The following is a 13,608-nucleotide window of genomic DNA, read 5'->3' as shown; positions in this document are numbered from 1 at the left end:
ATTATAATTTTATTCTCAGCATAAAATTATGATTTTGCCCTCAACTAAAAATTAGGATTTTAACCCCAGTTCAAAATAAAATAATGCTTTTGCCCCCAGCTATAGTCCTGCCAAATTACGATATTATCCCCAGTTTAAAATTACGATTTCGCCCTCAGCTCAAAATATAATGGGCGGCCGACATTCCCCTATTGGACCAACCAGTTTAATAGTTTATATCCACTTTAAAATTATGGTTTCGCCCTAGTTTAAAATTACGCTTTTCTCCCAACTTAAAAATATAATAACCCTTTTGCCAGCAGGTCAAAATTACGATTTTGCCCCTGGTTCAAAAATTACGATTTTACCCACAACTTATTATTTTATACCCGCTTTAAAATTATGGTTTTGCCCCCAGTTTAAACTTACGTCTTCGCCCCAAGTTCAAAATAAAATTATGCTTTTGCCCCCGGCTCAAAATTACGAATTTCCCCTCGGTTCAAAATTACGATTTCACCCTCATTTTAAAATTACTTTTTTGCCCCTAGCTAAAAATAAAAATATGGTTTTCCCCTACCTCAAAATTACGATTTTACCCTCGGTTCAAAATTATGATTTTCCCCCAGTTAAAAATAAAAATATGACTTTAAACCCAGCTAAACCGAAAATACGATTTCGCCCTAGGTAAAAAAATTACGCTTTTACCCTCAGACAAAATTACGTTTTCGCCCCAGTTCAAAATAAAATTTTGTTTTTCTCCCAGCTCAAAATTACCATTTTACACCAGTTTATTATTTTATACACACTTTAAAACTACGGTTTTGCAATCCAGTTTAAAATTACGTCTTTGCCCCCAGTTCAAAATAAAATTATGCTTTTGCCCTCAGCTAAAATTTACGATTTTCCCCTCGGTTCAAAATTACGATATCACACTCAATTCAAAATTACGTTTTTTTTGCCCCCAGAGCAAAATTAAAACATGGTTTTCCACTAGCGAAAAGTTAGGATTTTACCCTCCGGAAAAAAAATTTGATTTTTCCCCCAAGTAAAAATAAAAATATGACTTTGTCCCGAGCTAAAAATCGTGTCAAGGAGTTGCCTAACACTGTTTTTACTTTTTCTTTCTCGCAAAACTGTGGTACTGTTTTTTTAATTGGTTAAGAATTATTCGGCCATCGCCCCACAACGCGGACGGAGCAACACGTAGTTAAATACAAATAGAAAGTTAATTCGTTCTTTGAATATATCATTGCAGCTTCTTCTCTTTACATTAAAATTTTCAAGTTTTATCATAAATAGGTCCCCTGCCCACCGAATAGCACGGGTATAACCCGTTAGTTTTTTTTTTGGAAGGCAACTTTTATTAAAAAAAACACCGGCCAATCTCCAAAGCATAGATAGCCACACAAACAATCACTTACATAACATCAAAATGAAAAGAGCGTCAACCCTCCCATTTAACGTCATTACCCTTACAACGACTATTGAACCAAAGAAAACTAAGCGCCTTCACATCCGCGATAAGTTGAGTAATTGACACCTTCCTCTTCTTGAAGACTATGTCGTTTCTTGCATTCCAAATATGCCATAACGTAATCACCAGGATGCCTCGAAGGATATCCTTCTTCGGCTGAGAAAAACCGGAAGAGTCCGCAATGGCATGAATGTCTAGAACCGAAAACAGAAAAATCGGAGGAATATTACACCAACTAGCAATACCACTCCACACTCCATTAGTAAACAAACATTCAGCGACAATATCATCTATCGATTCAACCGGCCCATCACATAAAACACACCCAGCAGCCTCCACATTAATGTTCCTGCGCCGAAGAGCCTCAATGGTCGGTAACCGATTCAACCCAGCTCTCCAGAAGAACAAATTGCATTTGGCTGGAATCCATTTCACCCATTGCGCTGCATTAGAAGGCTCCATACTGTGCGCATCATTAACCCATAATTTGGTGTCCTGAACCCGTTAGTTATCTATGTGAAAAAGAAAAGAATATAAATAGTGACCACATGCTAAGCCATAGGTTTTTTTGCTAACTTGCACCAATTTTTCTTTTATTTTTCAATTTTTTTTTCTTTTTGTTAAGTTTTTCTAAAACGTGTCAATACCGTTTTGAATATATTTTTCAACTTTTTTTTACTTTGTCTTTGCTATAACGAGTGCACCGAACTTTTTGTTTTTGAGTTTAGTTTTTTTTTTACGAATTAGCCGATACTCTTTTGGACATATTTTTTTAACTTTTCTTTTTCTCTGCTATAATAAATACACCAAAACCGAGAGAGTTCGTAGTTTTCTTTTTTGTATACCTTTTTATTATTGTTTACCATATTGTTCTTATTTTTTGATATTAAGGGCCGACTTACAGCATAAATAGCATAACACGTTTACATATCATTTTGTTTAATTTTACGAATTTATTCATCGGTTGTTATGGTACGCGATATGTTTTGATTTTCAACCGCACCCCTACGCAACGTACGGATAACTACAACCCTAGTTCATACTAAAACGTAAAGCATTATCATAATTATCCACAGACTTTTCTTAGTTTTTATAATCACTATGACGCCATCCGGTCCATTAATGCAGTCCGACCGACAGACGACCAATCCGGTCCATTAATGCAGTTCGACCGACAGACGACCAATCCGGTCCATTAATGCAGTCCGACTATGCAACGTACAGGTAACTACGACCCTAGTCCACCCGAATAATTTGGGATGATTGTGGTTTAAAAAACCGGTACAATGGTGTATCTAAATTATTTTTTCTAGTTATACATATCTTATTGTTATCATATTGTCTAATATTGTAGAGATTGTAATTTGTAGACAGTAGTGATTGGTGGCAGTTGTAGTGGCGGTGGTATGGGGTAATGGAATGGACAAGTGAATGAAATGCGGGAGGAATGGAATGGAGGAGGTAATGGAACGGATGAGTTACCATTCCATGTCTTGTTTGGTTACAATGTGAGAATGGAATAAAGTATTACCTTTTGTTGTTTTGGTATGAGAGAAAAGATGAAGGAATAAAATCGGATGGCGGTGGTCAATGATGGCCGGTGAAGGTGGGTGGTGATAGGTGGCAGTTGTAGCGGCGGTGGTGGTTGGTGGTGGTGGTGGTGGATGGAGACGGCGGCGGTGATCGGAGGTGGTAGCGGCGATGATCGAAGTTGGATGGTGGTGATGATCGGAGGTGGCGGTGGCAACGGTGGGTGGCGACGGTAAGTGGCGGAAGAGGGTGGGTGACGGTGGTGGATGACGGTGGTGGTGGGTGGTGGCAACGGTGGTGGGTTGTGGTGTTGTTAATGAAGGGTGAAGAGGAAATGGAATGGAAAAAAAAACAGAGGGGACGGATGGAAAGCATTTTGGAATGGGCGTTCCGTTCCATCGATCAACCAAATACTTTTTTCTTCATTCCCTCACATTAGTCAGTTTCATTTTACATCTCGTTCTTTCATACCAAACGCTATCTAAGGGTTAATGTTGATCACAAAGAGGGTATTTATTAAGTTTAGTGATGTTCACTAATGACCTTTTTTTATCACTAATGACCATTTCTCAGTAATGACCTTCTTGAGTGATATACAACAAGGGGAGGTTCATTTGAGAAGAATCTTCTTAAAAGAAGAAAAAATGAATTAATCTAGACACTATATTTTTTTTATCAATGGTTGTAAATCAATATATCATTTTTGTCCACTTTTAATTAATGTTTTAATTACTAAGGGTAGAATAGACATTTTGATATACAATATTAATAAATATTTTAAAGAGTTACACAAATGTTATTAATGTAACCATAAATTCCTCCTTCACCATCATTACTATATTGGCTCCTACACAAATTTTATTAGAAGTGACAAAATTATTTAAAAATTATGTGTCCTACACATATTTTATTATGAGTCGCAAAATTATTTAAAAGTGTTTGAGTCTTACACATTTTGTATCCTACACCAAAATATTGTTTTAATGGTTTAGGAAACGTTGAAGATATAAGATCCATGTGCATGATTGTTTTTATTGTGTAAGAAGCATAACTATTTTATAAGATAGCCACATTAAATGATTAGATTCATTAATTTGAATAACAAAAACACATAAAAGAATCATTAAATGATTTGTTCAAATTACCTTTGTATCCTTTATTCTTTTTATTCTTAATTTTTAATTCTTCTCATTTGAACTCTCCACTATACAACAAACCTATAACACATTCAAGAACTATTTCCACATTTGCAACATTTTGACATTTTCTCTGCTACTCAATGTTTTAAAAACCGGTTTTTAAATCAAACCGGATTAGGCTAAAAAAATGGTTTAACCGGTTGAACCAGGTTGTACCGAGCGGTTTAACCGGGTTGACTTGCTAACTCTATTATTTCATAAATTACAACATCAACTCAAAAGTTAATCCAAAAATGCATGATTCCATATTAAAAGATGATCCAAAGTATTCATAATAAAAAATAATCCAAAAGATAATAAAAAACTATTCAATTTTTCAACAAACTCTTTTAAATGAAAGTGTACGATATGTTTAAGCCATATGAGTGTTGAATACATCAACTATTTTCGTTTCATACAATATTAAATAACAACTTTTAGTTACGAATAATCATAATATATAAAAATCACGTAAGATAAGTAACATATATAATAAAAATAAGTAACAACCCAAATTAAAATAACTCTGGGCCGGTACCGGTATTACGTTTCAAACCGGTATACCGGATTTTACCGCCGGTACAAACCTTAAGCCGTTTCACTTATTTACCGGGGTGTTTCGTACCAGATTTACATCTGGAAACGGCAATACCGGTATAACCGGCCGGTATTTACCGGTTTTTAAAACATTGCTGCTACTTCCTGCTTCTCTGGTTCTTGTAGTTAACTATCCTTCTGTATAAAAAATATATTAAAGAAATTTAAAAGAAATAATCAGACGTATTATGATTGATTTGTATTCTCAATTTCCATTTATAGATTTAACTGATTGCGCACTTGTGCCCTTTACCACTCCTTTTCCTTTCTTTTTTGGTTTTGTTTTCAATGTCTCTTTGTTTGTGTTTTATAGTTATTGTTTTTAGGAAAATTGCAAAACAGAAATACTCAGCATCAACCCCATCGATCAGATCGATTTAACATAAACGTTATATGCTGTTATAATTTATAACCACTTAGCAAGTAACATTTGTTAATCAAAAAAGATACAAAAAAGGAAGTAAGCTAGGGAACATATAGGAATGGATCAACGACTAATAAATGTGATTTCTTAGTTTATATGTTGAAAACAACAAAATACGTAGGAATGGATCAACGACTAATAAATGAGATTTCTTAGTTTATATGTTGAAAACAACAAAATACGTACTTTAAGTGCATATAATTTACAATTTTTAGTGTTTGCATATACGATCATGTTCATTTTTATCTTTTGTTTGTCATACGCCTATTCCCCTAAAACTATTGCAATTATTTATTCATCTATTTATTTGTATTTTTCCTCCTTTAATTTTCTCCATCTTTGATCATTGGTCATAAATTGAACTAGTTACAAACCGTCGTCGCGTCACGGCAAACTTCTTTTGTTATTTAATCTGTGTTTATATGTGTTTGAAATCACTCCAAGCGCCTTGCACACGGAACTGCTGACAAGAAAAAAAAAATGTAGAAAAAAACACTAAAAAATAACCGAAAGAAAATCAACTAAAAAAGTTGTATGGTAATAATGTTATTCGGTAGAAACCCGTAGTCAGAGATGAGCAAATAGTAATAGGTACAGGTACCGAATTTCCTGAACCGAAAGATCCTAAGTACAAGTTCGGTACCGACTTTTGGTGTTCCTAGTACCGGTTCGCTACCAGTTTTTACCTTCATATACCGGTTTCGTAACCGGTATTTTCGGTACCAATACCGATTCGGTATCAGTTGCCACCGAGCTCATCCCTACCCCTGAAACTAAAAAAAATTGTACGATATCGTTGTTGTTCGTACGGTACCCGTGATCAGGGATGGGGAAATGTACTGGGTAGCAGTACCAAATTTCTCGAACTAAAAGATTATCAAACTCAATCCTTTACCGAATTTTGGTGTTTTATGTACGAGGCTGGTGCTGGTTTTTACCTGCATTTACCGATAACGAACCGGTATTTTCGATACAAGTACCGGTTGACACTAAACTTATCAAACTTAAAAAGTAAAGAAAATAATAATTATTATAATATTCAAATAATAAAACTAATAAAAAACTATATATAATATTTTATTATATTATAATGGAGTAAAAATACTATTCGTTCCATTGTGTTTTTAATATATATGTGTATATATATAGAGTTAGGTTAACGTACAAGAGCCCTTATCCTACATTACGTACGCGATCATCTCAGCCGTCAGATCTTCATCCCACATTGAAATCGCATGTTGGTTTTTTGTAACAATTTCGCATGTTGGTTTTTCAACATGCGATTTCATCAAAATTACCACATACGAAATTGTTACAAAAAACCAACATGCGATTTCATCAAAATTATCACATGCGAAATTGTTACAAAAAACCAACATGCGATTTCATCAAAATTATCACATGCGATTTCATCTATGCTATTTTATAACATGCGATTTCACATCGCGTACGTTAGGCCATTTTGTACAATACACTTTTTCTATATATATATATATATATATATATATATTAAAATAATAAAACTATTAAAAAAACTATATATAAAATTTTATTATATTATAATATATTAAATATACTATTCATTACATTATGTTTTAATATAAACTAGTTGATTTTCCGCCCGCGCTTTGCGGCGGGGACCCAATGCCTGCAAAACATGTGTCAGTAACAGCAAGCAGATATCGAATATCAAAATACAAATAAAAATGTCGTGAAAAGGATAGTTACTCCGTCCTAAAAAAGCGATTTTAAATAACCTAACATATAATAATAGGACCCACACGTCCTACATTGCGGCGGGGACCTAATGATTGCAAAACGCGTGTCAGTAACAGCAAGCAGATACCGAATATCAAAACATAAATAAAAATGTCGTGAAAAGGATAGTCACTCCGTCCTAAAAAACGATTTTAAATAACCTAATATATAATAATAGGACCCACGCGTCCTACACGTTGGAAATTCGGTTGTTTTCAGTTCAATTATTACGGTGCTAACACGTTAAAATATGGATGAGCTCGGTACCGGTAACGGTACTGAAAGTATCGATCCGCAAAATCATCGAAATTAGGTACTGTCACCGAAAATGCTCGGTACAATACGGTATGGTATTTGAAGGTAAAAATCAATAAATACAGGTATGGTGCTAGACCGGTGTCGAACCGAAAATAACGATTCTAAAAACGCCAAAAGGTGGGTATCAAATTGGTACCGAAAATGATTTGGTATAGTAAATTTGGTACCGATTCGATACCGGTTTGATTAAAGGATTTGATATGATTTGCTCATCAGTAATCTAAATATCTAAGTTAATTTTACATGCTACAATTCATTCATTACAGAAAAAGACAAAAAATAAAGCAAAATAAGTTGTTGTGTATATAAAACCTCATTCAAACGAAATACAGTTTACTTATTGTGTGTATGAAAAGTAATCTAAATGGTGCAATTACTTGCATTGCTACGTTGCTACAGGATTTGATGAGCTCGGTACCAACAGGTACGGAAAATACCGCTACCCAAATCCGGAAAAGTGGGTACCGATACCGAATATACCTAGTACGGTACGGCTCGGTACCGGTACTGGTACGGCACCGGTATTTAAGGGTAAAAACCGATGAATACCGGTGCCAAACCGATACCGAGAATACACCTAGTTTGATAAATTTGATACCGGTACACGATACGAGCTCATTCATTAGTGATGTTACTATTAGTTAAATTCTATTTTTATTACTATATTCATTCAATATTTTTTACTGTTCATTTAGTTTTGTTTTTAATATATAAGTCAATATATAGGTCAATAAATAAATAAATAAATAAATATATAATAATAAGTAATAAAATAATAATAATAATAATAAAGATACTAATATAATATAATATAATATAATATAATATAATATAATATAATATAATATAATATAATATAATATAATATAATATAATATAATATAATATAATATAATATAATATAATATAATATAATATAATATAATATAATATAATATAATATAATATAATATAATATAATATAATATAATATAATATAATATAATATAATATAATATAATATAATATAATATAATATAATATAATATAATATAATATAATATAATATAATATAATATAATATAATATAATATAATATAATATAATATAATATAATATAATATAATATAATATAATATAATATAATATAATATAATATAATATAATATAATATAATATAATATAATAGAGTGGGAGTTGGCTAGAAAGCCTAAGTTTTCTAGAAAGTCTAAGAAGCAATAGGGAGGTGACATGTGAGTTTTAGTTTTTTTTATTTAAAAGGGCATGATAGTAATTTGATTATTAATTTAATTTTAAAATATTATATATCGTAAACTAACTATCCAGATATTTATGGAAACGTATATCTCTTTGACAATTTCAAATCATTACGATTTCAAAAGGGCAGTTACTTTAAATTACGAAGTTCAAATCACTAACAATTTCTTTACGTTGTGTTTTATCGGTTACTGAGTTCATCACAATGTGTTTTAGCAGTTACTGGTTTCAGTTACCATTTCATCACAATGTGTTTTATCAGTTATTGGTTAATATGATTTTTGGCATTCTTGATGTCGTGTTTTATCAGTTACTGGTTCACGTTGTGTTTTATTAGTTACTTGTTTCATCACAATGTGTTCTATCGTTTACTGGTTGATGTGATTTTGGCATTCTTGATGTTGTGTTTTATCAGTTACTGGTTTCATCACAATGTGTTTTAGCAGGTACCAGTTTCAGTTACTTTTTCATCACTATGTGTTTTATCAGTTAGTGGTTGATATGATTTTCGGCATTCGAGATGTTGTGTTTTATCAATTACCGGTTTCATCACAATGTGTTATACCAGTTATGATTCATGAATGGCATGTTCTTTTGTATTTTATCTACTGTTTCATCTCAATGTGTTTTATCAGTTACTGGTTGATGTGATTTTGACATTCTTGATGTTGTGTTTTATCAGTTACTGGTTCCAGTTACCATTTCATAACAATGTGCTTTAACAGTTACTGGTTGATATGATTTTGGCATTCTTGATGTTGTGTTTTATCAGTTACTGGTTCACGTTGTGCTTTATCAGTTGGCATTCTTAATGTTGTGTTGTAGTAGTCAGTCACTAGTTCGTCACATTGTGTTTTATCGCTAAAACACACTACTATGAACACATCTAGATCTGATTTATCGTTATTTTTCGATGATTTTGTGTTTTCAAATGTGAGGGATTAGAGAGAGAAAAAAATTGTGACATTTTTTGAGGTGGTTTTATGATTGATAGTTATTTTCTTATTTAAAACAACTTAAATGACACATTTACCCCCAATCAAATAAATTAGCCTATTTTAAAGACACGTATATTACCAAAATGCCACCAAAATGATCTCAACCATTAAACACACTCATCTGATGGCCCAGATCACTTTCTACACTTTCTAGGAAAAACACACTTTCCGCAGGATCCCCACTATAATATAATATAATATAATATAATATAATATAATATAATATAATATAATATAATATAATATAATATAATATAATATAATATAATATAATATAATATAATATAATATAATATAATATAATATAATATAATATAATATAATATAATATAATATAATATAATATAATATAATATAATATAATATAATATAATATAATATAATATAATATAATATAATATAATATAATATAATATAATATAATATAATATAATATAATATAATATAATATAATATAATATAATATAATATAATATAATATAATATAATAGAAATGAGTTTTTTTTACCCTTATGTAATTTTACATAGTGTACACATTTTGAATCAACATGTACAAGAGAGTTAAGCTATTTTAGAGAGGGTAAAGTTTGATATTTTTCAAAGTTTTAAGAACTTTAGCGGTATTTTAGCAATTTTGACACCTTTGTAACCTATAATTAGGATGATACTTGAAGAGGCAAAATTAATTTTTATTTTAAAGCAATTAAAAAATATAAATAATGTTGATAATAAAATAGAAAAACATAATTAGTATGAATAAAAGGTTTACATCTTATAATATTGTCATACCAAATTCGTTTGCAAAGATGAATATAGACTAATAAAACTTTTCAAGCATCCAAAATTGATGAGAAGTATATGTTTGCTACAAAAATGGAGTGATGTTTCAAATACCATGTGCAACTCTTCATATCCTAATCTTTCTATTCTCATACATGAAACTTCCCATAGAGACATTAATTCATAATTCAATATCATTGACATGAAGAGAGACTATTGATCTTAGCCTCATTAACTTGCAATTGCTACTTTCAACCAATAAATTACATACAATCTACATGCACATTCTTAATCTAAACCAACTATCGCTCTCAAATTCCTTATACGAACTTTTTGCAACGACGACAAAGGGTTGTCAGCCTTCCTTACAACAATGGTGGTGGGTTGCAGTCGCTTCGATGATTGATAGTGGTGGCTTTCGGACGGAGTCGATCAACCAAAATATTTATAGCTTGTGTCGAAAAGGGACTTTCAATCGTATGGTTGCAGCATCGTAGGCGTTTCTTTTTGGTGGTTGCGTCCGGTCGGTTTCACGAATTTGGGTGGCCAGTAAAGTAGAATGTAGTCGGACGGTACATGTTAATCAATAGGTTTTATTCATATTTTTGGAGATTATGGTCCGCTAACGTTGTTTATATTACATCATTGGAAAAACCGGATGACAATTTGTATTTGATTGGAATTATTCATTGCTTACTTTCAATTCTGTTTATCCCTTGCCTTTCTTTTATATTTAAATTTTGATTCATATCATCAGCATTACATTATTTATCTAATTGTAAACCTTTTAACAATATATTTTTTGTATATGTTAATTTCTTTTTTTTGTAGGTTTTAAAAATTTGGGGTATTTTTATGAAGTGCCAAATTATTTGCGACGCAGATGGTTGACTCTTTATTGATCACACTATAAGGTCATTGGTTTAGGTTGTGTAAATTCAATCTCACCAAGCACATCCGTAGATCGCATGAAGAAGATAAAGTTGTCTGTAACTTGAAATCAATGTGTGAATTAATTCAAAGTTTTCAAAATGACCCATAGGTTTTGTTTGAGTTTTAATAAACTTAAACTATTCTAATATAATTGATACAACTAAACACGCTATACTTATTATTAGTGTTTACACATCTATCTACTATAATAAAAGAAATCAAGTTTTGGAAACTTGTCATTCATTGAAGGTGTTCTCAAATCTATATTTATCTTATATTAACTAAATAAATAATAAATTAATATTAAATCTTATTATACTTTAATAAAATATTATCTTAAAATCTAAATTGTTAATTTAATATCTTTTTCCTACTTATCTTATTTATGTTTATGTATATTAACCTAACAGAAATCGTAAATGAATATTCATTTGAGCAACAAAAGGATGAAAGATGAGGATTGGGACAAAATTATAATTTCTTAAAAGTTATAATTTTTTTTTTGAAATGCAAGCACATCTAGAAATTTGAAATTAACAGGATTTGAGATCTCATTACAAAATCCTCAGATAATTAGTTATTTACCACTTGACCATCTCTATATTACTATTATGGTGTTGTTTTAATGTCATTACTATCAAAATTTAATTTATAATCTGTATTTGTATTTATTATTAATAATCTCGTAATGTTGTTCAAGATAAAAAGAAAAGAAATAAATAGTGTTGAATAAATATAATTTTATATATTAAATAATTAAAAAGCCGTATATTATCTAATTTTATATACCAAATATGATAATAAAAAAAGTTATATCTTAAAAAAATTAATGGATATACTCGATACACGATAGATAGAGTGTTTGCAAGGATATTTCTTTATTTTTTTTATATTTATATGTCATTCATCTTCTCGAAGCTAAATTAATAATAATGAGAATCCACAATGTTTATGTTAACATGGGACTATGGTATTAATTTTTCTTTTTATAGTTTATGGCTAATATTCAGGTGTATGATGATAAAATTACACAATGATCTATGTTTGAATATTATATTTATATTTATAGGTGGTCTCAAATTAAAATTTGTAGAAGAGATTTTTATGATAAGGATAAAGATAAGTGATAACCATATCTATCTACTATAATAAAAGAAAACCAAGTTTTGGACACGTGTCATTCATAGAAGGTATCCTCAAATCTATACTTATCTTATATTAACTAAATAAATAAATAATAAATTAATATTAAATCTTATCATATTTTAATAAAATATTATCCTCAAATCTAAATTGTTAATTTAATATATTTTAAAACAAATACCTCTATTTCCTACTTATCTTATATTAAATATATAAATAATAAATTAATATTAAATGTTATCCTAATTTATTAAAAATATAACTTTTTTTATTAATTGGTATAAAAAATTATATTTATTCAACTCGTGTAAAACGCGGGGTTTTTAAAAATACAACTTTTTTTATTATTTACTATACAAAGTTACATTTATATAACACGTGTAATGCACAAAGTTTTTAAAGATATAACTTTTTATCATATGCTATGTAAAATTAGATTTATTCAACATGGGTTTTTTAAAGATACAACGTTTTTAGTATTTAATATACAAAATTATATTTATTTAATATGTGTAATATACATGGTTTTTAAAGATATAACTCTTTTTTAGATCTATTCAACACGTATAACATACGGGGTTTTTAAGGATGTAATATTTTTATTATTAGGTAGATTTATTCAACCCGATTATACACAGGTTTTTTAAAGATACGACGTTTTTAGTATTTAGTATACAAAATTACATTTATTTAATCTGTGTAATACAAATGGTTTTTAAAGATATAACTATTTTTTATTATTTGATATATAAAATTACATTTATTTAACCCGTACAATATACGGGGTTCATAAAGATATAACTTTTTATTATTTAATATATAAAATTACATTTTTTCAACCCGTGTAATACAGGAGTTTTAACCTAGTTTATTTATTAAACAAAAATAAAATATTGTTAACTTATGTTTACTAAATGAAATGTTTGGTATATTATATTAACTTCATATAAGATCCTACTTAATAGCTCTACCGACTTAATATATTTGGGTAAATATTCCTTTGAATCACTTATTTATAAATAATAAGTAAAAATATTTATTGGTTAATATATAATTAAAAAACACAGTGAAGAAATCATGGATTTTGGATATAAGTATGGGTATAATTTATAAAAATTATTATAACTTATAATAAATATCATGACCAGTGATCTAAAACAAAATGTTTATAAATATTCAGATTAGAATCCCATGTTTTATGACTAACTTGGTTTTCATTATGGTTATGACTCAAAACTG

The 13,608-nt window shown here is 29.7% G+C and overlaps 1 protein-coding gene across 1 annotated transcript; it reads right to left on the bottom strand.

Annotated features, from left to right (window-relative positions):
• Window positions 1-1,423: 1,423 nt before the first annotated feature.
• LOC110907313 lies at window positions 1,424-1,915 on the bottom strand. The gene has a single exon (XM_022152311.1). It carries the CDS (start codon window positions 1,913-1,915, stop codon window positions 1,424-1,426), a length of 492 nt encoding a protein of 163 aa, XP_022008003.1.
• Window positions 1,916-13,608: the final 11,693 nt, after the last annotated feature.

The sequence above is a fragment of the Helianthus annuus genome, chromosome 14, assembly GCF_002127325.2.
Source record: "Helianthus annuus cultivar XRQ/B chromosome 14, HanXRQr2.0-SUNRISE, whole genome shotgun sequence".
Taxonomy (NCBI): Eukaryota; Viridiplantae; Streptophyta; class Magnoliopsida; order Asterales; family Asteraceae; genus Helianthus; species Helianthus annuus.
This window is presented reverse-complemented; position numbering and strand designations above follow the sequence as displayed.

Bases quoted from the DNA above. Each gene is read 5' to 3' on its own strand.
- LOC110907313 (XM_022152311.1), bottom strand. From the start codon at position 1,915: ATGGAGCCTTCTAATGCAGCGCAATGGGTGAAATGGATTCCAGCCAAA.